This window comes from Mesocricetus auratus, unplaced genomic scaffold, assembly GCF_017639785.1.
Source record: "Mesocricetus auratus isolate SY011 unplaced genomic scaffold, BCM_Maur_2.0 Super-Scaffold_100676, whole genome shotgun sequence".
Classification (NCBI taxonomy): Eukaryota; Metazoa; Chordata; class Mammalia; order Rodentia; family Cricetidae; genus Mesocricetus; species Mesocricetus auratus.
Genome location: NW_024429266.1, coordinates 16,300,108 through 16,327,183, shown reverse-complemented (window position 1 = coordinate 16,327,183; position 27,076 = coordinate 16,300,108). Strand labels below are relative to the sequence as shown.

At 36.9% G+C, this 27,076-nt stretch overlaps 1 protein-coding gene across 1 annotated transcript in view; it reads right to left on the bottom strand.

Moving 5' to 3' along the window:
* Akt3 (AKT serine/threonine kinase 3) overlaps positions 1-27,076 on the bottom strand; it is a 208,823-nt gene that overhangs the window by 38,326 nt on the left and 143,421 nt on the right. Inside the window, exons 9-10 of the mRNA XM_005078162.4 lie at positions 11,315-11,437; positions 3,128-3,256 (exon numbers count right to left, since the gene is read on the bottom strand). Coding sequence (XP_005078219.1) covers positions 3,128-3,256; positions 11,315-11,437 — 252 coding nt within the window. The remainder of the gene's footprint in view (positions 1-3,127; positions 3,257-11,314; positions 11,438-27,076) is intronic.

Here is a 27,076-nt window from a genome sequence, read left to right as displayed (position 1 = left end):
TGCCTTTTAAAGGCTTAAATACTCTACTAATACTTTAAAAAGATGAACAGGGGCCAACCAGGAGGTGGCTCTGGACGTAAGAGTGCTTGCTGAAAACTTGACAACCTGAACCTGAATTTGATCCCCAGGTTTCATAGAGTATAAAGAGAGAATGAGTGCCTGAAGGTTGTCCACTGACTGCCACATGTATATGGCAGCCTGTGCATATGCATGCATGTATGCACAAACACATAAAATAATTTAATGCAATAAAAATGTCAAATATGTAGAAGTGACCGCTTTTTTTTAAAGAAATACAGTTTCTTTAGTATTGGTAACTCTTAGAAACAAGGTTCTTTACATTCAGTTATAGGTTTTGTCTTTCCATTGATAATGTCTCGAGAGAAAACAGCATTTTTGTTTCTTAGTCAATCATCTGCTTCTCAAATGAGATGTGTTTATCTTCTCCAGAATAATTTCTTCTAATTGTGACATAACTAATTTTGGTATTCTAAATTTGGGATGTCATCATTCATCACAAATGTATAGCAAGGGCGACTGAATGTCAGAAAAACAAAGAATTTGTTTCCATGACGCTCACAAAAACAAAACTAGTCCAGAAAATATGATCTTGTATTTGAACAAATAAAAACATCATTTCTAAAATGTTATTTCTTTCACAAAAACAAAATTTTAAACTCTAGACTCTATAACAGAGAAAATTACATGTTTGGCAAGACAATAATACTTGGAAATGTACTATATTTTAAATATTAGCACTTATTTAGCTTTTTGAAATGTTAACTCCTAGTTAAAAAAAATAATACTGCAAGACAACATGCTAATTTCTCTAATTTCTTCTGATTACTGATTCCTGTTGGGCTGTCACTCATATAATTAAAGATGAAAAGGTAGGCTTTATGGTCTAGCAACCCTAATTAGAATCCTGATACTCCTGGGATGTAGGGAGAAGTAATATGATCAAAATATATTATTTACATAGATGACACTCTTAAAAATAAGTTGTTTGTTTTTGTTTTTAAAGGAACCATACCCTGTTGTTTATCCCACATCACCCCCTAGCTGTGTGTATCAAGATTACTAAAATGAAAAGTGAGTTTCACTTCACTATGTTTCACATGTTATCCCAAATGCCATAGGAACAGACATAGTGATGATTGATAACAGAAAGCCTACTCATACTCATCAAAGGAAGGCTCCTCCATCTGTAACATAAGACACCGTGGCCTTGATGCACTCTGAGGGGTGTCCCATTGGTCCAGCTCCTGCCCCTTTTGACTGCCCTGTGGGCAAAACCCTTCCTCTGTGTTGGTTTCGTATTTCTTGGCACTCAAATATCAGAGTAAACACACCTTTTGGTAGCCATCTATCTGTGGAAGATTTTGTTCCCATCTCACATGCTCCTCTGCAATGGGATATATGATCTATGCATCTGCTGTGTGAATCTGTGAAGGTTTACAACTGCTTCAAGGAATAAACATATGACAAAAGTGATATGTACCTTATGACAAAGAGGCCAGGAAATAAGATGACATATGAATGATCTCAGCAGCATTTTCCATAAAAGCCAAAATGTGTACAATACAGGTGAAACTTAGGACAATTTTCTAAGGGAAGCCAGCTATATAAGGCTTCATGTCATATAATTTTATTTAAATGAAATGTTCAGAAAAAGCTACAAGGAGAGCCTAGAAGGATGAGAAACTAATGAAGGTGAGTTCACAGTTGGAATTATTAAAACATTTTGAAATCAGAAGTGATAGCTGCACAACTTTAAAAGTAAACCATCGAGTTAAAAATTATATGGCATGTGAACTGTAACCAAATCATAAGAAATAAAAAGTACATTTTAAAAAATGAATTTTAACAGTTCATTATATTAAAAACAGAGTAAAAAGAGGGAAGGATTATGGGAGTATAAGATTGCTTTAGGACTGAGGAGATGGCTCAGAGTAGAGCACTGATTGCTCTTCTAGAGGACCTGAGTTTAATCTCCAGCAACCACATGGTGGCTCACTGCCATCTATAATGAGATCTGGCGCCCTCTTCAGGGCAGCAGGCATACATGCAGGCAGAACACTGTCTACATAATAAATAAATCTTAAAAAAATAAAAATAAAAAAAGCTTCTAACATGTTCCTAGGTCATTTGCTGCTAGGTCTTCAGGCCAAGGAACCCTGGCCATTTTGAGGAAGCCTGAGCCACAGAGAGGCTGGCTATAAGTGCTCCTGCCAACAACCTTAATGACGTGTCACTGGACACCTAGCAGCAGCTGTCACACAGAAGAGTGAAGTTGCTTCTAGATCATTTTATTCCCTAAGCAGTTACCTTCTGGTAAGTCTTTCGAAGAAGGCTACATGTGTGAGCAGAACAGAAAGATTCCACCTGTGCAGCCCCATCTGCATCCATGATGGGAAGAAGTCCTGAGTCAGTTGTTACACAGCCCATCTGGTACACCTAAGATAACTGCTACATCAAATTACACCTTCCCGTTATCTTCTTCTCATTTTTCACCTCTATGGAATTTTATGTATTATGTTATATACAGTTTTATTATATAGATATAAATATATCGGTAGAGATATCTCTAAGAGTTCTATCTTGCTCCTATACCGGCACATCAAGCAAAAATTCTTCAACACAGAGCAGACACACAACAGATACTTGAATAAAAAGCCACCTATTCGTCTTTTCTTGTGAGCTCCAAATGTAAGTAATTTTTTCAGTGGCCGACACAAAACAATTTCTAGTAGTTAAGCCCAAACACAAACAATCACTATAATCGCTGCTTCTACGTAAAGTCCAAGGATGCTTAAAAAAACTATTAAATATGTTTACTGAAGTTATTCAAATATTCTATTTTAATAACAAAGAAATAAAATGTATAGCCAAGAAAAAAACTTGATTTAATATACTTTTATTGAAAACATATGTGCTTGCAAACCATATAAATTTAATGTCCAAGTCTATGGCTTTAAAAAACCCTATTAAATGAGTTAAAAGCAAATTAAGTTATTCTGATTAAAATCATTTTTTAAAGGTAGGGAGTACAGAAACTTGGAAAAAAATTCAAATTCCTCTGAGAAACATTAGTGTTATTTTTCCTGTAAATGGGACTTAGACCTACCTCTGGTGCCAGATACTCTGGTGTGCCACAGAATGTCTTCATGGTGGCTGCATCTGTGATTCCTTCTTTGCAAAGTCCAAAATCTGTAATTTTTATATGGCCATCTTTATCCAGCATCAAATTCTCCAACTGTGTGTGAAAACAGCATAATTTATTCTATAAGCTTCAATAAGAGAATAGTTTTAGAAAATGATTAGTAGAGTACTGGAAAGAGATCATTATATTTAATAGATCTGTCAATCCTTGCAAGTCCTATAACTTCACATGTAAAATGAAGGATCTTTTATCAAACATTTGTTGTGCTAAAATTTCTGACTTTAACATCAGTGGAAAAAGTAGAATAACCTTAAGAACCATTACTGAAAGTTCTAGTGAGAAAAGCTGATTTAGAACATCAATTCCCTTTTACTTTAAAGTATTATTTACACAATCCCAAAGCTGCACATCTTCCTACAGATAGTTAATACTTCCCCTTACAGCAAGTATACTTTTCTTGCTTACAGAAGCATTATTTTGAAAGTTTAATTTTTGTAAAAGAAGGTGATAATTTCTTTTGTAATTCTTGCTAATAAAAAAACATCTCTTTTAAACATAAAAAGAAAAAGACTATCAAAGTGAAACATGTTCTTTATAAAGCTGAAGTCTCTGAACCTAACTTTAACTGATACACCAAAGAGATTTGTAAAGATTTGACCTTTGGCAAAAATCATACATCTCAAAAAAAAGTTCTAAGATACCAAGAGAACAAGAAATTTTTGCAAAGCCAATACAATAACGAATACCAGTGTACCCTCCCACTCAAACCTAAGCTATGACATCATTACATGGAGATTTGTGTAGACTGAGATACGATCATACAGTCTCATACAGAAGAAATACTAAGTGTGAAAAGCACCTTAACAAGGTGCAGGATATTTAACTTTTATGTAGGGAGTAGACACTTTAATACGATAACAGTTCGAAGTATTTTTCAGAACTCTGAAGTTAACATGAAATGCAGAGAATACCACATATGAACACAGGTAGGCTATATATAATACAAATGTGTAGACACAATTTCTGCAATATGTTCATGTTTTATATATCCAAAAATTTAAGTGAGCAAGTTATGTTCAAAGCAGAAATGTTTTTATTGTAGCACCACCTCAACAGACTATGTGATGGAACTGAATGTTCATGTTCAATATATTCAAAATGTAATATACTTCTGAAGAGTAGTTGTTTTTTCAACTTATCTACAGAAAGCTAAACAGGGCCCTAACTGTACCATTAAAACTATTTTTCAAAAATTATGCTATTTTATCCAAACTTAGATACATTTGCTTGCATCCTTTTCATTGTTCTTCTAGCAAACTACAACCTGGAAATTAAGCCTATTTTGTATAAACAGCACTAAGTATTAACTCCAACCAAGAAATATCAAGTGTCTCTTCTTATCTTTTTCTTCGCTGTGGTTGGTCTGTCTTTTCTCTGGGTCTCTTCTAAACACACTCTTTATCCAGCCTCCTTTAACTTACCACAGTTAAAGGAGGGTACATGCTAAAGGTCAGGTGCCTTGCTGAATAAAACAATATTCCCTATTCTTAATTATTTTAAAATGTGTGTTACTAATATTCATTCTAATTCTTATTTAATTAATGTGTTAAAGAATTTAAAAATTCTTCAATAAGATCATTGGCATACAGTGGTAAATAACAATACCAATCTGAAGCTAGGGTTTTAAGCACTCAATGAGATGGTTAAAGAAGAGTTAAAACTGTAACAATATGACAATCTGTAAGGAGAGATCTTACTAGGCACCTGTGATGCTGACCACACTTGTTTGGGGTTTGGGGTGTGGCATAAAGACCTGGGGAGAGGCAGATCTCTCTTTTGGGGTTCCTGTCGGGTCTCAGAGAGCAGCAGAGACTGTAGGAGCACTGACCCTGGGTTATCGGTTTCTCATATAAGTGATTTCTCCCTAATAAAATAACATACAACATACCTAACCCATGTATGGTAATCTTCCTCTTATAATAATCATTTGCTAATGATGGAGTATTTAATGGCTTTTCTGGTGTGGAATATTATTTTAACTGAGCAAAGATGTGTTAACATTTGTTTATGCTTGTGATGATACCTTGTTTGTACTCTATCAAATAGAGCTTGCCTGATGATCAGAGGGTGGAGCTAGCCACTAGCTAACCTAGCGTTCTGTACAGACAGACAGGCAGTGATATGACGTGGCAAGAAAGGAATATAAGGTGAGTAAAGATAGGAGCTTGGCCTCTTTTTAGTCTGGAGATTTCATAGAGGTAAGAATTCTAGTGGCTGGCGACTCTGCTTCTCAACACCCTCTGTTAGCCTGTGTGGGCACTAGGCATACATGTGGTACACAGATATGTATGTAAGCAAGACACCCATACACAGACATTTCTTAATTATTTAAAGATGTGAGAATGACAGAGTCTGTCTTCAACTCAACATGCAACCCAGCACTCTTTCTGTATTACAAAATAACCATTATTTCAGAATAACATCAGTAGACTTATGGAAAATATAAGTCTGTGGTAAAAGGACAACTGGAGTGTTCTCTTACTAGTATCCTAAACAGCTAAATACTGTTTAGATAGAAGACAAAATTAGACATTACAAAATATTATATAGTGGCAATGTACCTGTCACTCTATTTCCTTATAATCACCAAGAGAAATTAATGACTAATTCTAGAATCATTACATTCATGTCTGTAAATGTCCCGTGTAGACTTGTTTGGACATGAACAGTCATGGTCCTTGTAAATAAATATTATGCTTGTAAGTAAGAGCTATGAGAAAAGAAAATATAAAACTTACACTACTGAGCAGTCTTCTAAGAGATCTCTTTAAATGTTTATGGTATCCTGAAACAGTGTGAGTTTTTATTAAATAACCTAAGTATTTACTACAGACATCCTTAATAAAACAGAATTTTTATAATGACATACAATAGTAAATAAAGCAAAGTTACTTTGTAATAAAGTAGCAAAAGCTTTAGTAATTATCTGTTCCTATGAAAGCAAACAAGGACCAATAAAATGTTCCAAGTTAATATGACATGAAGCTTTGCTTCCAGTGCTGAAAGGGAACACTATCTGCAGTGTTTAAGAAAGAAATACAGGTACCAGAGAGATAGTTCAGTGTGTAAAGGCATTTGATCACCAGAGCCCATGGGGCAGAAGAAAAGAACTGATTACCACAAGTTGTCTTCTGGAGACACATGGACACACGGACACACACATACACATACACATACACACACATACACATACACATACACAACTCTACTGCAGGCATCTCAAACTGAAGTGCATATAAAGTTACCAATCCATTAATAAGATCAGAGCCCATTCTGAGACTGATCAAAATGTGTAGACAGAATTTCTGTCCCTCCTGGTTCCGCAGCCATTTAGTCCCAAGTAAACACACAGAGGCTTATATTAGTTATAAACTGTTTAGCTGATGGCTCAGGCTTCTTCTTGGCTAGCTCTCTCTTAATTATTAACCCATTTCTATTAATCTAAGTAATTCCATATGGTCCTAATTTACTGGAGAATGCCTCCAGCATCCTATTTTTTCTGGTAGCTACATGGTGTCTCTATGGCAGCTCCTCTCTGCCTTCCTCTTCAAGCATTCTCCTTGTTTGGTAGCCCTGCCTATACTTCCTGCCTGGCTACTGGTCAATCAGTATTTATTCATCAACCAATAAGAGAAACATATTCACAGCATACAGAAGGACCTCCCACATCACCTCCTCTTTTCTGTCTAAAAAAAAGACAGGTTTTAACTTTAACATAGTAAAATTATATGTAACAAAACAGCTATGAAGCAAGAAGTATAAGTAAGGCCATGTAGAAATACATATTAATAGTTATGGGTTAATAATTAAAAGAGACATAGCAAGTAAGAAGTCTAAGCCATCCCCCAAACAGTTTATAACTAATATAAGCCTCTGAGTGTTTATTTGGGATTAAATGGCTGCGGGACCAAGCAGGACAGAAACGCCATCTACAAAAATAAGTACCTAAATGGGAGCAAGGACTATATTTTTTCCTTAAGATAGGGTTTTACTTTGTAGCTTTGCCTGACCTGGAAGTTACTGTGTAGACAGGGCTGGCCTTAAACTCAGAGATCTACCTGACTCTGCATCCTGAGTAAAGGGATTAAAGTTGTGAGCTACCACATCTGGTCCTAAATCAGTTTGGTGGTGCTATTTTTAACAATGTAGTTTCTAAAACAGTCATTTCAGTATCTTTGGTAAATTTTAGATTTATAAATCTCCAAGGGTTTGGGAACTGGAGAGATGACTCAGTATTCAGCAGCACTCATTGTTCTAAAGGCCTGGAGTTCGGTTTCCAGAACTGGTGGATGGCTTACAAACACCTGTAACTGCAGCTTCTGAGGATTTGATACCTCTTTCTGGTCTCTGTGGGCACATGCACACATGCATAAACATGCATACACACTCAGACACATGCACAAATAAAAATATTAAATCTTTAAAAACAAATATAAGGGCTGGGAAGATGGTTCAGTTGCTAAAGGGCTTGCAATCCAAGTCTGAGTACCTGAGTCTGGATCCCAGGACCCATGGAAACCCTTGCTTGCCCCAGTGATGCTGCAGTGAGAAAAGAGATGGAGACAGAATCCCTAGGAACCCAAGATCCACCTAGCCTGGCACAGACAACTGCAAACAGGAGACCTTGTCTCAAACAAGGTGGAAGATGAGGACTGCCACATCTACATAATACACACATATACATATCACAAAGATTTTAATATAGACATAATCCAATGAATTCACATTTTCTCCAGTTTTTATTTCAGCTATAAAAAGAATGTTGTAAACAAAATGTTGCAGACTGGGAAATATGATTCATGGTGCTGTACTTTGGACCTTAGCTGTTCTTTAAAGACTTCATGCTCAGGCTGGTGCTGTTGGAAGAGGGTAGGACCTTTAGGAAATGGGGCCCAGTGAGAGGCCCTAGTCCCTTAGACCAAATTCTTAGGGAATAGTGGGAGTGCACTATTGGCTTTCTCACTGATGAGTTAGATAGGTTATTCTACCATGGGCTTCCTTTACTGCTATCTGGCTTCCTCACATCAGAGGCCCAAAGCAAAGGGTCTACCTGATCTAGGAGTGGAACCACTAAAACCTATGGGCTAAAATAAATTCCCCTCTTTAAGTGTTATGCTATCATAACAGAAAGATAACTAACAAACTCATCTTCCAATAATCTTGTTGGTGTCAATTTAGTCTGTTACCTCAAGTACGTAACATTTTTAAGGCTTGCAGAACACTGTCTCGAATATATAGACCAACTTTCAATTTCTGTGATCACATCTAAATGATACCATTCTGTCACGAATAATCTTGTGAACTGAAGATGCAAGTAACATGCATATAAATTTTAAAGTTTGTTTTCTTAATTATGTTTATGATATACAGTCTTATGCTTTCTATCCTATACTATACCTGTATTTCAAAGATTAAATTAATGCAACATGCCTTTAAAAAGGGAAATTTGAATGAAAAGATAACACTTAAATGTCTAGTAAAATTAGTCTTTGCAAATGGTAACTATATGATGGGCATTCACACATAAAGTACACACTTTATATTACACTTCAATAAATTAAATCTAATTTCATCACCAATGACATAGCAACATAACACACATTTAATGACATTTATTATAATAATACTTAATCTGATTAGAGATGTCAGTAGGCAACTCTGACCAAGGTCCTCCTGATTTTTGCACTCCATACAGATGTTAGCATTCAAATGAACTGTCATTTCAGATCTCTCTAAACTAGTATTTCTTTCTATTACTGTTAACTGTTTTGGATTTATCCAGTACTTCAAAACTATTCTCATTTCTTTAACTCCAGGCTTCTCTGCCTTCTTGTTTCCCATAAATATGATTCATTAGCAAGGGTAATGATAGAAAAGTTAAACTCATGAAGAAATAAACTACTTTTAAATATATTTAGAAAATTGATATATGTTAATATGCTGTGTAACTAGATTTTTAGGCATCTATACTCAATACGTAGGATAGATCTAAAGGCGCTGAATCCTGTCATATTTCTAGTTCTAAGATAAACTAAATATAACCATTTAGTTGACTGTATTCATTATGGTACTCGGATATGTAACTATCCCTGAACCAGATGTTTTATAGCTGTATAGCTTATTTTCTTTAAGTACAGTATTCTAATCCTTCATTTAAATTTTAACTGACTATATAACAATATATACTAATTTCATTATTATTCTATGAAATGATATTTTGTAAGACAGTTAGCCCTTAAGAGAGTTACTCATAACATAAATGAGAGAGATAGGAACATCTTGAATCAAACTAGATACCTGCTTAAATAATTGGATAAAAATTAAGAAAGTCCCAAATGGTTTTATATAAGTAAGACAGTAGTAATAAGATATTCATCATTTCTTACATACATACATACACCATTTCTTCAAAAATCTCATATAACCTGTATGCCTACAGCCAAATTATACTAAAATGAACTAGTAATGTGATCAGTAAGGCAATTGTCAATCAAATTTTAATAGGTAAACATTACAACATGATTTCCATTTTTTCCTAAGTAATGGAGTCTGAACCCATCCATGCTAGGCAAACCCACTGGACACACACATACACACAGAGTATGTGTGTATAGTGTATGTCTGTGTGCACAAATGTGTGTGCTGGGGAAGTCCCTGTAAGAGTGATAAATTCTACCATATTTCAAGTTCCAAAAATTCAATCTAAATACAATCACTTGGTTAATTTTCATTATTGTACCTGTGAGAACATGTGGAGACAGGAAACTGATGTTGGGCTTTTTTCCTCAACTACCTCTCCACTTAATTTGAGACAAAATCTCTCACTGAACCTGAAGCATGCCTATTAGGCTAAACTGAATGGCCAGATATCCCCCAGGTCCACTTGTCTTCACCCTCTCAGTGCTCAAGTTACAGACATATGTGCCTATGCTTGGCTTTTATGTAGGCACTTGAGTTCAGAACTCAAGTCCACTTGCTTGCACAGCAGACACTTTACCAATGAACTATCACCAGTCCAGTATTTTTATTTTGAGGCAAAGTCTCACTAAATTGCCAAAGGAATGCTCCTATTTGTGATCATACTCCAGTGTTCCAAGTAGGTGGGACTATAGATACAGACTAATACTTCTAGCTTCCCTACCCCAAGCCCAGCACTGGGTGCCTAAGTGCAGGGATGGAACTCAGTGTCATACTTAAACTAGGCAAGTACCCTTCTACTAAACTTTACTCCCTGCCTTACGAATACGTTTTAAGGAAGATGCTAATATCAAGAATTTGCTGACATTATGCCAGGATCGGATTCCTTAGCACAGTCAACCTTATTCATGACTAGAATTATCATTTGCTTACATTATCTCCTCCAGGGAGCAGTAAACTACAGAGTGTAGATCAAATCTAAACACTGACTGCATTTGTAAATAAAGATTTGTGGGAAGATAGCCAAACATTGATTTACATAATGGCTAGGGTTGCTTTTACCATTCAGTGGCACAGCTGAATAGTTCCAATAGAGACTTGACAGACAGAAAAGATTACAATATTTACTACCTTACCTTACAGAATGTGCCTATTCTGACATTTTGAACTCAGCCATGTCCAGGTTTTTATCAACAAACACAACAATACTGGATTTTGACATATGAAAAACTGAGAAAACTACTGAGTTTGTAGAAAAATGTGAGAAATATAGTCCTATCAAAAAGTTAACACAATGAAAAATGAATGTTTTCCTTCCAATAACCTTGTTACTGTGACTTATTTATAAATATTCTATGATGTTTGAACATAATAATGAAATTGCAAATTATCTGACTTTGACTCACAAGTTTATCATTTCTATAATTATAGAATTTACAGGAAAATGAAATAACTCTTGGTAGATCAGTTTTGCAGTCAATAGAATTTTCATACACCAAAAAACAAAATGTAGAAGAGCCACTTACATTTATCAGTGAGTGAAATTTCATATCAACTTCAGCAAACAACATTCCTAAGAAGAGTGCTTTTCTCAAAACTGTGTAACTTTGTAATTACTTTGTTTGTCCCTACAGTCTCTGCAAAAAATCAAATTTTGATTACTTTTTTTTTTACCTTGAGATCACGGTACACAATCTTCCCAGAATGTAGATAGTCCAAAGCAGAGACAATTTCTGCACCATAGAAACGTGTGCGGTCCTCAGAGAACACCCGCTCTCTCGACAAATGGAAAAACAGCTGCAGGGTAAACAGCAGGGACAGGAATGTAATAATTACTGATTTAGTGGGGGAAATTAACACAAACATAAAACACCTCTCATCACCATATTGTGATGATAGATAGTGTACTCTCAGTGGACACTGAGCACTCTAAGACAGCAGCTGGCTTATCTTTTGCAGGTTTCTAAGGGGAAACTGTGAGCTGTTAAATCAGCGTTTTAATCAATATACCAATCTTGTTTAAAGCATTCTGCTTGCTACCCATTTAACCTTCAGGTACCAGAGGAAAAAGTATGCATTTCCTTCTAACTATACTGCTGTTCCACTTGTACAAGGAATAAATATTGACATTGTCAAAATAAATGAACACAAGTATGAGTATGGTGTATTATTAATTATTTAAGTTATATTTGATTTCAAGGAACAATATGGACTTTTTAAACTCACTTTTGTGAGCTAGTCATAGTCTACAAATATTATTTGTAATATTTCTAGAAATATTTGCAAAGTTTGAAATAACATTTTCTATAGTAGAAATTTGATGACTTTAAAGATGCACATTTATCTTAACAATGCTCAAGCTGGAATAAGAGGCTGTATCATCCCTCCAGATGTGGAGTGATTTGTAATATACAATCCTTTTATTTTCAATTTTAAATGTGCTCTCCTATGATCACATAACTATAAGCCCAATTATTTCGTAGATAATCAAAGGTATGCCAACAGTCCACAAATATTTACTGGACACTTACTATAACCATAAACTCAGTTCTAGCTTTATGAAACTGTAAGTCCCATCACTCAGTGATTAACATCTTATCTCATTTCTCAACAAGGGACACAGCTAGGGGGATACTGTTTGCCTAACACTTGCAAGACCCTATTTTCCATTCCCAATACTGCAAAAGCTAAACAAACAACCCTAAGGACAGCATGAATAAAAACATCTAATTTCTTAGAACAACAGACATCAAGAAGTAGATCTAAGGAACCATAAACTGGTTATCAATCTTTATTGAATTATTATACTTTATTAAGAAATCTGTCAGAAACACCGGAGACCTGAGGACTGCCCACAGCAGAACCGGATCCCAGCCTGATGAGATTCAGCTCACCCAGAGACTGCCAGCTTGCAAGTCCCAGTCTCCACCCACAAGACAGGCAAGGCAAGGCCTACCCAGAGTTTGCTAAGGTCCTGATAGTAGGATGGCCTCCATCCATGCAAGAGGAAAGCCACCAGGGTATTGGACCTGCTCCCACCCACTGGAAAGGAAACATAGTCACATACCCACCAGGGAAGGAGAGAATCCTTCTGCACACACAGGAAGAAATGACGGGAAGGAGACAATACAAAAACACACCCACCAACAGAAAAACCAATATACCACCACCAGAAACTAGAGAATCTACACCTGCAAGACCTGAACAGTCCATTGAGAAAGAAGCAGATGAGAAACACCTTAAAAACAACTTCATGAAAATGATAGAGGCCCTCAAAGAAGACATGAGAAAATCCCTTAAAGACATGAAAGAAAAAACAAACCAAAAAATACAAGAAATGGAGGAAAAAGCAATCCAAAAAATGCAAGAAATGGAAGAAAGGACAAACCAAAAACTTCAACAAATGCAAGAAAGAGAGAAAAAGACAAAGCAAAAATTACAAGAAACAATTCAAAAAGTACAAGGGTTGAAAGCTTAAATAGAGTCAATTAAAAAAACAGTCTGAAGGAATGCTGGAAAAAGAAAAGCTGGGCAAATGGCCAGGTACTACATATACAAGAATAACCAACAGAATATAAGAGATGGAGGACAGAATCTCAGGTGTTGAAGAAACACTAGGGGAAATAGATACATCAACTAAAGAAAATCTGAAGTCCAACAAATCCCTAACACAAAATATCCAGGAAATATGAGACACCATGAAAAGACCAAACCTAAGAATAAGAGGTATAGAAGAAGGTGAAGAAATCCACCTCAAAGGGGCAGAAAACATATTCACCAAAAACATAGAAGAAAACTTTCCCAACTTAAAGAAAGACATGCCAATGAAATTACAAGAGGCCTACAGAACAGTAATCAACTTTGTATGGAAAAACAAAAGCCCCAGGATAGCCAAAACAACCTTATTCAACAAAGCAACATCTGGAGGCATCACCATTCCTAACTTCAAGCTCTATTATAGAGCTGTAGTCCTGAAAACAGCTTGGTATTGGCACAAAAATAGACAGACCAATGGAATCAAATTGAACACCCTGATATTAACCCATACATGTATGAACATCTGATTTTTGACAAAGAAGCTAAAAATATACAACGGAAAAAAGAAAGCGTCTTCAACAAATGGTATTGGCATAACTGGATGCTGGCATGTAGAAGAATGCAGATAGATCCATGTCTATCGCCATGCACAAAACTTAAGTCCAGATGAAAGACCTCAACATAAGTCCAGCCACACTGAAACTTTTAGAAGAGAAAGTGGCAGACACCCTTGAACAAATTGGTACAGGAGACTGCTTCCTGAACATAACACCAGTAGCACAGACACTAAGATCAACAATTAATAAACGGGACCTCCTGAAACTGAGAAGCTTCTGTAAGGCAAAGGACACAGTCAGCAAGACACAAAGGAAGCCCACAGATTGGGAAAAGATATTCACTAACCCCACATCTGACAGAGGGCTGATCTCCAAAATTTACAAAGAACTCCAGAAGCAAGTCTCCAAAACACCAAAGGATCCAATCAAAAAATGGGGTACAGAACTAAATAGAGAATTCTCAGTACAGGAGACTAAAATGGCTGAGAGACACTTGAGAAAGTGCTCAACATCCCTAGCCATCCAAGAAATGCAAATCAAAACAACTCTGAGATACCATCTCACTCCTATCACAATGGCTAAAATCAAAAACTCCAATGACAGTTTATGCTGGAGAGGATGTAGAGAAAGTGGAACACTTCTCCACTGCTGGTGGGAGTGCCAACTCGTACAGCCACTACGGAAATCAGTATGGATATTCCTCAGGAAAATGGGAATCAGTCTACCACAAGACCCAGCAATTCCACTCTTAGGCATATACCCAAAAGATGCACATTCATACAACAAGGATGTCTGTTCCACTATGTTCATAGAAGCATTATTTGTAATAGCCAGAACCTAGAAGCAACCTAGATGCCCCTCAGCTGAAGAGTGGATAGAGAAAATGTAGTACATTTACACAATGGAGTACTATTCAGCAGAAAAAAAATGGAATCTTGCAATTTGCAGGCAAATGGATGGCACTAGAAGAAACCATACTGAATGAGGTAACCTAGTCACAAAAAGAGAAACATGGTATGTACTCACTCACTCATTTATGGATTTTAGACTTGAATTAGGGGAGTACAAGCATACAATCCCACTGCCAGAGAGTCTAGGAAACAGAACCTTCATCCAGCAACTGATGAAAGCAAAGGCAGATACCTATAGACAAACACTGAACTGAACTCCTGGAATCCAGTGTCGGAAAGGGAGAACTGATGGGCAAAGGAGGTAAGAGTCGGTTGGTTTAACCCACAGAAACAGTTGACCTGAACAAGGGGGAGTTCTTGGACTCCAGATTGATGGCTGTGTGGAAACCATGGGACTGACCCAGATCCCCTGAATGCGGGTGTCAGTGAGGAGGTAATCTATGGGGCCTTGGGTAGTATTTATCCCTGGTGTACAAATAGACTTTGAATGCCCATGCCACAATATGGGAGGCTGTCTCAGCTGGGACTCTTGGGGTAGGGCCTAGGCCCTGCCCTGGATGAAATGAGTTACTGGAGATCCACCATGGAGGGTCTCACCCTCCCTGGGTATCTGAGTGGAGATTGTGTAGGGGACTGGGCCTGGTGGGGAGGGAGGGGGAAGAGGGAAGGGAGAGAGAGCTGGGATTAACATGTGAAACAAGATTGTTTCTAACCTAATTTAAAAAAAAACAATAATTATTAAAAAAAAGAAATCTGTCAAGATTGCTAGTCTAAAATATCTTTACCCTGTATAAACATTAAGTACTATAGGTTTGATTTGTTTGTATAATATATATTATGAGATTACAATATGAATTATAAGAAATGTACATGTTCACAAAATCAAATTATATAGGGCTGATAATAAATGCATCAGTATCTAGTTTATAAATATAAAGAAGAATTTCTGTGGAAAATAAAGACATAATAAATGAAAGAAACAAAAAAAGAAACCTGCCAAGAATGAAAGACTATTTACAGACCCGAATAAACTACCAAGATGCCATAGAGGGTACTCAATACATGTCTATGACTAAAGAAAAGAAAACTCAATAAAAATATATGCCTTCAACTGTAAGGTAAAAAAACTAACTACTTCCATATAGATCACCAATTCGTAATACATTCATTGTTAAGAATTGTAGCTTACCAAGACTTGTTCAACATATACTAGTAATTTTGAGACAGGGTTTCTCTCTGTAGCCTTGGCTGCCCTGGAATTTGCTTTGTAGACCAGGCTGTCCTGGAACTCAGAGACAGACCTGCCTCAGGCTCCCAAGTGCTGGGATTAAAGGTGTGTCCCCCACTCCAACCTGGCTATACAGGTTTCTTATATATGCATTCTTTCTTCCCTTATTCTATAGCTATCTCTAGTAAAAGTACTTCTTAAGGAAACTTTGTATGTGACTCCCTGGCCCAAATGAAGACAAGAGAGAAAGAGTATTGATATTGCTGCAATTGACTGAAAGAACATTAAATATATTAGTAGCAGACATTTTGGGAGACAGATCTAAACTATGAGGTTCCCTTCTTTATTCTCATGTTTTGTCAAATCTGGAACCAGAAAAATTGAGATGGTATTAAATTTTTATTATCCAAAAGTTATGAAAAAGTAGTATCTACCATATTAAAGTCTAACATGCCACTAGCCACTAGCATTGACAATGTTGCTGCAGTAGTCATCTAAGTATCTAAATTTCTTTTAAAAAATATCAAGTCTACCACTGGCTGGCCACTGACAAAAGAGATATAGAGACTCTCTAAGTTAATATAATGTATTTAGGATTCTAGGTCTTTATTTGGATGGTATAGCTACAATTTGTCAGCCAATTTCTATAGAAGTATCAGCTAGCTCAAGTTTTATAATTAAGAAGGAGAACTCTGTATTTCAAAACTCACTGCCATATGATGTCTACTCTAGCTACTTTATAGAATTCACTCTATAAGGACAAGCAGTGATCTGTAGTTGCCAGATCCAAATGATCTATGTATAGTTGGCTCCACATCTTGCTTTGGAGGTTAGGACACTGCCTGTGTTCTCATTCACAATGTGTGTTTCTTGGCTTTGGTATAACACAGCTTTCTGGATTTAAGATCTATCTTCCTGGATTGCCGTTCTTAGAGCCCATCCTGGTGTTAAAACAACATTTCAATCTAATATTATTTAATGACCATCAATTATTTTAAGGTAACTCCATGAAACAATAGGACAAGGAAAAAAACATATTCTCTCATATACAACTGTACTGTGGTAAGACCTCAGAATATACATTCTAAGGCCTCAGAATCCCATTAACTACATGTTGCTTTCTACACAACAATCAAATTTTAACAAAATGACAAAAAAGACATAATTCCCACTATCAGGGAATTCTATCTTAACGAGGGAGATGCATGCCTATTTGTAGAAACAAAAATAGCAGACTGCAGCACATTTTTTTGTGATGTGGATAATAACAACACTTTGGAGACAGAGTGATTAATTTATATAGGGTGATCTGGAGACATGTCACAGATAAAGGTTTACTTAAGTTCTGAAAGATGAAATTTTTCACCAAAGGAAAGCATAAGGGATATAAAATATTCACTATATAGAACATATAGAATAATGGTTTTGACTGTGCTTTGGTTATTTCTATTCCCTACATCATCACTATTCCTTCCATTCCTGGACCTCCTTGTTATTTTCCAATCTCCCTTTACAAAACCCACACGTTCCCAATAAAATAAAAAATATTATCAGAGAACATGTGGTTATGTGCCAAGAAAAATATACATTTAGAAAAATTAAAAAGAGGAGGGAGACACACACATACACACACATACAGAGAGAGAGAGAGAGGGAGATTATTTAGGACTTTATCTACCATAGTATGAGCTGGAGTTCTATTATACAGACAAGAAGTTTCAAAAGATGTTGCACACAAACGACCATAATCTTAAAAATATTGTTATAATAACACATGAATAATAAAAGGATCTGAGGTTATACTCAGGTAAATAATTTCTGAAATATCACAAAAGTTACTTATCACCTATTTAGTACTAACTGTTATAGAAACCTGTAGACGTTAAAGGAAACACCACTAACCCACAGAACACAATAATGTGCTGAAACATGGCAAATGCTATAAAAGACTTTGGAAGAATAAGTATGTTTGGGAACACCAGAAGTTATGTTGAATCTTGACGAGTGCTTCTGAGGGCCATCGGCAAAGGAGACGGTAAGCACCCTTCAGGAGAATCAGAACTCCAGAGGAATTTGAACCAAGGGAGAGATCAATGATATTGAGGTTTTCTTGTGGCTGGCTGAGTAGATGTTGCTGAAAACAATATAGAGGGAAAAAATTGGTGATAGGGACACAGGAGCAGTGGGCTTTGTTTTGACCTACTGAAATTTAAATATGCAACTGATGTTATATTCCAATTTTAGAATTATGGACATCAAGGAAATTGTTAAAACCAAGGAACTAAGTACAATTCAAAAACTCAGAAAAACTAGGGACAGAATCTCAGGGTATTACTACACTGAAAGTCAGAGACAGGAAAAAAAAAAGGATACTATTAGGGAATGCTAATGGAAGCACAAACAAACTAAGAACCTGAGGATAAGAAGATAAAAACATCAAGAAAAGGTTGGGGAAGATGGCTGAGTCTATGAATGCTTGGGCTGCAATCTTCAGAATTCATACAAATACCCAGGCATGGTGACATGTGATTGCGACCCCAGCATGGCAGGGAAGCAGACACAAGAACCCTTGTTGACCCAGGCTATTCGGCCTAGCTTAATAGAGGGTCTCCAGGTTTTAATGAGAGACCTTGTCAACAAGCAAATGACCCAAAAGAACAACACTCAAGGCAGACACATAGGTGAGTGCAGCTACAGGAGCACACCCACAAAGAGGCCACAGGATAACCTGGGATGTCTGTGAGCCTTACATAGGGTCTGTCCCTGATCTAGAACTTGCCAAGACAGCTAGGCTGGATAGTGGATTCCCAGGGATCCTTCTATTCCACATTCCCAACATTGAGATGACAGGCGCATGCTACCATGCCCAGACTTTTCTCCTTGTATTCTAGGAAAACAAACTTGGGTCCTTGTGCTTGTAAGACAACCACTTTCCGAACTAAGCTTTCTTCCCAACCCCCTTTGTCATTTCTTTAACCTTTAAAACACTCAAACCTATTCTTATGGTTATTTTGCACTATGAAATAAATCAGTTAACTGTAGTCACTTTACTTAGCTACAAAGTCATGGAACTATTCCTCCTATCTGCTTTTTTTTTTTAAATCTAATTACCAATCCTTTACTTTTTCTCCTCTCCTATCCCTAGCCTACTATTACTATACCAGAACTTTAATATATTTTAATTAGCATTTCTGGTCTCTAATTCCATGAGGTCCATACTGCCAACTTCCACATAAACTAGGGGTGGGAGAAGGGAGAACTCGCTTATTTCATATAATAAATACACAACCCTCCAGTTCCATTCACATTTTCCCGCTCTTGGATTAAATGCTGTTTTAATCTAAGAAAACTTATCTTTTCTTGCTGTTCACTAATTCTTTAAGTTTTCAGGAGCTGGAAAAGATGCCTCAGCAGTCCTCTCGCAAAGGACCAGAGTTTTGTTCCCAGCACCCAGATAATGCCTAACAATTATCTGTAACACCTCTTCTGGCTTCCATGGGTACTGCACACATGGTGCACAGATACTTGTATACACACACACACACACACACACACACACACACACACACACAGTCTCATTAAAAGAAATAAATATATCTCTAAAGTCTTACCCTACAGTGTCTGGACTAGGATCTTCGAGGTGAAGATACAGGTCTTGCTACATGCTAAGAGGTGTAAAGGAGCTTGAAGTGCTCGCATTATAGACGACAGATGGCAAAGAATCACTGTGCCACTGCTTCAGATAAAGGCTCTTGAACCACCTCAGGGATTATATGTACAGCACAGAGAAATTTCATATCAAACTTTGATAATAAGAAGCAGTATCTTTACATTTATGTCCCATGTCTGTCTGTATTACTAACCATTGTCAGTTATACAATCCAAAAAAAAAAAAGACACTGAGAGTAACTGCTTTTAAATTTTTGTGTTGACTTTTCTAATGAAAATGACTGAGATTATGAGTGCAACAGGTAAGCAGGATCTAGAAATAGATCGTTAACATTAGCTTTAAGAATTTTTAAAGTACTAGTTTATACAACTAGTATAAACCACCTTCCGTTTCTTGTTGTTGGGCATGTAGCTGATGCCTCCAATCTTTTACTTTATGTTAATACCTGATTTTGTCAAACTACTGTTTTCCCACTGTTGTCAGCGTTATCCCCTCTACATGATTATAATGGGGACTACAAACCCAAAAGAAGACAACAACTCACTAAGAAAACACCTATAGGTATGGATTTAGGAGCAGCGAGGGGTGGGGAGAATCTAGGAGGAGTTGGGGGATGGAAATTCACAATAAAAATTATATTGTAAGAAAAAACGTATTTTTAATAAAAGTAAAACTCTTAAAATTTAATACCTGATTTCTTTTATTACATTAATTTTAAATAGCTTGCTTCACATGTCAATCCCAGTTCTCTCTCCCTCCCCTCCTCCCACACCCCCCTACCATAATATCCCCCAGCCTCCAACCCTATCCCCACTTCCTTCCACATAGGGGATATCTAGAGTCATTTCACTCAGGGCAGAGTCCAGGCACTCCACTAAGAGTCCAGGCTGGGAGAGCATCCCTCTTTGTGTTATGGACACATGAAGTCCATTTGTATGCCAGGGATAAACACTGATCTACTGCCCAGGGCCCCATAGGTTGCCCAAGCCTCTTCACTGACTCTCACACTCAGGGGGTCTGGGTCAGTCCCATGCTGGCCTCCCAGCTGATGGTCTGGTGTCCAAGAGCTCCCGTTGCTCAGATCAGCTGTCTCTACTGGTTTTGCCAGCCCATTCTTTGCCAATTTGCTCATCGCTCCTCTCTCTCTGTCACTGGGTTCCATGGGTTCAGTTCAGTGTTTAACTGTGGGTGTTTGCCTCTGCTTCCATCAGTCAATGGACAAAGATTCTAGGATGGCTATAGACATCAAGATCATTATCAGGAATGGGCATTTAAGGTGGTCTCTCCACTATTGCTTAGCTTGCCAGTTGGTGTCATCCCTTTAGATCACTAGAGGTCTCACTGGTGCCAGATCTGTCTTCTAACCTATGACTCCCTCTTCCCCCTATTCTACCCTGCACTCACCCTTTCTGTTCCCCCATGACCTACTCTCTCTTCCTCATCTCCCTCTCTTCTTCCCAGCTCCCACTCCCCCACCTCCACCCCTCGCTGTGTTCCCAATCTGTTCAGAAGATCTTGCCTCATTCCTCTCTCTGGGGTACCATGCATATCTCTCTTAGGTTCTTTCCTGTTTCCCAGACTCTCTGTCAGTGGAAGTGCAGACTGGCACTATCCTGATCCATGTCTTAAAGTAATAAATAAAGAAAAGAAACCTGAGAATTACATAAAGGGATGAATACCCTTGTTGGCTATGAGCTGGTTCCTGAGTCTAAAATCATTAATGATGCCTGCAGGTATGTAGACCAGTAAGTGATTTTGCTAGTATGGTTCGTATACTAGAGGATGTTAAGGACAAAGGAAGACTTAATAAGGAAATCTTGCCCTATGCCATCCAGGAACTTAGACCAACTTTAAATGGACTGGGAATCTCCACTCCAGAGCAACTGGGCCTCAACAAAGTCTAAACTTCCCGTGATAGCTCCAAGGACTTGCTGCTATTGCTACTTGATTTAAACTGCCCCATCTCAACTTCAGGAACTATTAGCAGATGAAGACTGCTGGGAGAAGAGAATAACTTTTCTTTAGAAAGCAGGCACTGGTAGGTTGTTCTTGTCCCACATTCATGAGTACATAGGCAGCCTTAGTTGTATTCAGTACATTATTTCATTAATGTTGTGGGGAGCAGGCATGGGAAGCTCAGTGCTTCCCATGGAAGAGAGATGAGGTGGGGGATATAATCAAATTACACACATGTATGAAACTTTCAAAGAATACATTTTAAAAACCAGTGAAAAGTAACTTCAAATAGGCTAGGATCAAGCAGAACATGGACTATCAGGGACTAGACAAGGTTGAAGGACACCTGACATTAAATATAACTAAATTTTTTAAAAAGTGAAAAAAATAAGTATGACCACATAAAAAATTAACCTAAGATGCTAAGCTCTAAAATAAAGTCACAGAAAATCCATTCAATGAAGCTAGAGCAGAAGATTCCCAACCACAGGAAGATGCAGGCACTAAAGCACAGGAGACATTTAAAACTGCAAGTAGATATGACCAGAGACAACTTCTCCATGTCACATTATAGTCATGCTATGAAGAGAACAACTGGGGGCTGGAGAGATGGCTCAGTGGTTAAGATCACTGACTATTTTTCCAGAGGTCCTGAGTCCAATTCCCAGCAACCATATGGTAGCTCACAACTATCAATAACAAGGATCTGGTGCCCTCTTCTGACATGCAGGCATACATGTAGACAGAACACTGTGTAAATAATAAACAAACAAATATTGTTTTAAAAAAGAATATAACTGTTGTTCTTGTCCTTTTTCATCTCATTTTTGGAAAGTCATATTGGTGTGATTCTATGAGTGTAGTTGCTGATATTCTCACAACAAACTCCCTGGTCCTCTAGCTCTTATTGTCTTTGTACCCCCTTTTACAATGCTCCCTAAGCCTTAGGTAAAGAAGTTGTTTTGGAGATGTAGCCATTGGTATTGGGCTCCAAAATTGCGTTTTGACTGGTTGTGGTTTTTGTAATGGTCTATCTCTTACAAAGAGAAACTTCCTTGATGCAGGTGAGAACTACATTTATCTGTGGGTATTACAATATAGCTACAAATTATGCTGGTTCAGTAAAATGACAGGTTGTAAGTTCTCCAAGACTCATGACTTCACCTGCCCTGGGTGGCTGGCTAGGTTTTTAGTGCCAGGTATGATTTTCCTCTTGTTAGGCAGATCTTAAATCCAATTAGAGTGCCGTTAGTTACTATGAGGAATGCAAGCCATCACTGTACCCTTAAAGTTATTGTGCAACAATAAATGTGCTCAGATGAATGGGATAAGCCCAGGAGACCTACACAAAGAACTGCAGGCAACTAAGGAATGCCGAGAGTAGGAGAAACTGTCATCCCCAGGGAAGAACATACCAGTTGATAAACCATTACCAAAGTCAGCCCTGAAAACATACATACAAGTAACACTACACAAACTAAGCAGGTTGTATTTATATACTTAGGAGTGCGTGTGCGCTCTTGTGTTTGTGTGTGTTTCCTATTTGCAACTCCTTAAAAGGGTCACTCTGTGGTAAGCATCCTTTAAGAAGTCTAGTTACTATGAAAGTGCATTCTGTAACCATAACCCCACAGACAGAAATCATGAAAACTGAGAGAGCTACCTGGGCACAGCTCATAGTTCTAGGCAGGTCACCATCTTAAACAACACGACTTGCCAAGTCATCTGTTGATTTAAACTGGAGTCCTGTGATGATTTAATGATTTTAGGAAACTGGTCCTGAAATACTATAAAGTTGTATCATAAAACAGCACAAGATAAAGACCATTTTCCCTTTAACTTTAGACGTTAATGTGAATATTGTAATGTAGCATTCTTGGCTTAGGAATTTTTGAAAAATATTTGGGTGAAAGCAACAGAATTCTGACATAACCTACATAAAGATTAATAACTCAGATTCCTAGTAATGAAGATATTTATATAACCACAAATTTAGTAAAAATGCAAGTTTTAAAAGCATCCCCATGAATCTGAAATACTTTTAACTTAAAAATCACCCAAATCACACCTCCACAAATTAGTAAGTAGAATTCAAATGCTGACTGCTGGCACTTCTGTCTTCTGTGAATTTAAAATGAGATGAGTTCAGTTCACAGAAGAGAAAATGCCAGCCAAATAATGAGAAATCTAAATAAGAGAATATTTCAAGAATGACACGTAACTGAAAGTCATATACAAAAACTAAAATGAATTTTATCAAAGACATTAATACAGACTGTGCAAAGTGCTAACAAGCATGAACAGTAAATATTGGAAAGTGTAGGTTCATTAGTACCTATAGAAAGAGTGTAACAGGCCGGGCGGTGGTGGCACAGGCCTTTAATCCCAGCACTTGGGAGGCAGAGGCAGGTGGATCTCTGTGAGTTCAAGGCCAGGCTGGTCTGACAGCCTCCAAAACAATACAAAGAAACCCTGTCTCCTGTCTCGTAAAACCAAAAAAAAAAAAAAAAAAAGAGTGTAACAGAATAGTAAGAACTGATCAAATGCATAACAGGCCCACATGATTTACCATGCCTTTAATGTCTAGCTCCCATGAAATCTGAGCCTGTGAGAGATCGTAGAATTCCAATTTGTAGGCTTTAAAACATATAAATCTAAAGATAGTTTGTGAAAAGGTCTAAGTGGAGACTTCTTCAACCAAATTCAACAGTACCTTAGTTTTCAGAAATTACAATTTTTCCTGGTAATATTTTTATATTTCTCATCTAAATGCAAAAAGAGCTAAATTACTAAGAATGGCTTTAGCATATTAGCAGCAGTAAGATTTCTCACATTATTAGACTGTAAAAATTAATCATACAGATGTTGATTTGTGGCCTGCACTGCACTCAATGCTGCTCTAAGTTTTGTCCATAGATTGCCATTTCAAATCTCTCTATCACTCTTTTCCCTAGTCATCTGTCCATTTGCTTATTTTTAGTTGGTAAGTACATAGTATCTGTAATACAAAAAACTACAGAAGAATACACAAGTGAAAATTAAGCTTTCCTTCTGCCCTGTACTCACTCAGTCACAAGACCAGTTCTAAATTCCAGTGGATGAGATATTCACATATACACAGGGCATGTGCACATGTACATGATATCTTAAGCATAAGAGTAGCATGCTTTGTACTCTCCAATCTTGAAACACTATACATACTTAAGCAGCATCCTTACTGAACATTCATTTACAATATCACACTTTTACAATAAATGTGCTTATTCATATAGAATTTGGTCATGTATCTTTTTTCTTGGAATTATAATTACTGGAAATGGAATTGTTGAGTGTCTTACTTTTCCTATTGCTGGGGTAAAATACCATGACAAAACCAACCAAAGGGAGAAAGGGTTTATTTTGGCTTACAGTTCAAGGTTATAATCCATCAAGGTATGGAAGTTACAGGAGCTTGAGGCAGTGGTTACACTAGAACCACAGTTCAGAGTCAAAAAGTGATGAATGACGAATGCTTGTTATTTGTTCACTTTTGCCGCTTTGTACAGTACAGAATCCCAGCCCAAAGAATAGTAGTACTTATAGAGGGTGTGTCTTGTCACCTCAGCTAACTTAACCTTCATAGACAGGCCAAGAGGCCCATCTCCACACAGATTCTCGATGTCATCAAGTTGAGAATTGAGCATTACACTGATTCCAAAAGTATGTGTAGTTTAAATTCTGACAGGTACCAACATGGAGGTTTCGTTAATGTCATTTGTGCCAGTATAAGTAAAATTATAAACTTTAGGTGAATATCTTCCAAATCTGTTCTCCTTTAATCTTCTAACAATATATATTGTCTTGAAAATGATAAAACCTTTTATTTCAAAAAGTAAAAGCTTTTCAAAAATCAATTTTTAATGTCACTCTAAAAATGTTTTTCATAAGTTAAGCATATCCAATAATTTCACATGATTACAACTATTAAACTATGTGTGGATCTTTGCAATGTTTTTTTTTTACCCACATCCAACAAACTAGCTCTTAAGATGCCAGTCCCACAACTACAAACCATGTATCTTTTCATATTTACATGGAAGTCTGACAGAAGCTCCAAGTTTTCTGTGCCTGCATCATTGTTTTTGTTTGTTTGTTTGTTTTTAACTGATCAAGTTTTCTTTGTTCTGTGCTCACCCTCCAGGGAGACACTATCATTTCTACCTGAAGGGCCACTTTAGCTTAGTCAGTCCACTAATAAAATCTCCTTCAGTCTATCTTTAGTGAAGAATTGTCTTTTATAAACATTTGTACTTAGGGCTTAGACATTCTAACTAATAATATACTCACACTAGAAAATACATACTCCTACATGTTGTTTAAAAGAAATTATATACTCCTTCATAGCAAAGACAATGTCTTAACACATTCAGAGAATTCTGTACTATCTCAATACAAAATATGTTCACCGAGTGAATGAATGAAATTTTGAATTAAGTAATTTCTATATACCAGATAATCTTTTGAAAAATATTCCACAGCAGGTATTAATTTTGATTGGGAAGTAATCATATTTAAGTCTATAAGATATAAGCTTCTTTTAATATATTTATTTCAGAATGATCATAATGTAAAGTTGATGGGAGATGTAATTCTGTATATGTTTCTCTTGTTGGTTGATGAATAAAACACTGATTGTCCAGGCAGGAATATAGGCAGGGCTAGGAGAGGAGGAGGATTCTGGGAAAGGTAGGCAGAGTGAGCCTGCTGGAGAGAGTGACGATGCTAATGGAGGAGTAACACCATGCTGGGCATCACCAGGTAAGCAACAGCCTCGTGACAATACATAGATTGACAGAAATGTGTTAATAATTAAGACAGAGCTAGCCAATAAGAAACTCTAGTCGTTGGTCAACAGTATTATAATTATAATTAATATAAGTCTCTAAGTGTTCATTTGGGGATTACACAGTTATGGGACCAGGCTGGTGTGAAGAACCAGCCATAATATAAAGTACTTCCAAATACTATTTCTGTACCTTATTATACTTTTCCTTCACATTGATTTTGATCAAATCAGGAAGGAAATAAAGAAAAGCTACAAGTGAAATTATTTAATTTCGTTGCCAAACTGCAAGATCTATTATATCTATTGATTATCACCTTCATCAATACAAGGAAAAAGCTCAGCTGTAATGTGTCTACAGAATATTGTTTGGTTTAGAAGTTTCACTGAAGGCTTATTTGAAAAACTATCTAAAACTTAATTAACTATGTATGTATAGGTCCACAATCTAATAACATAATTTCAAAAATCATATTGTTGGGGCTGTTCAAATGGTTAAGAGAATTTTTTCTTGCAAACAACCCAGGTTTAAGTCCCAGAACCCACATGTTGGCTCAGAACCATCTGTAACTCCAGTTTCAGAAGACATGATGCCCCCTTCTAACCTTTGTGGGCACCAAGCACACACATGCTGCACAGGCACACATGAAGGCAAAATAATCATACATAAAATAAAATAAATCTAAAACAAATAAATAAAGGGAATTATGTCCCTTTTAGAAAAAAATCATACTGTAGTAAAACATTTTAGTTTC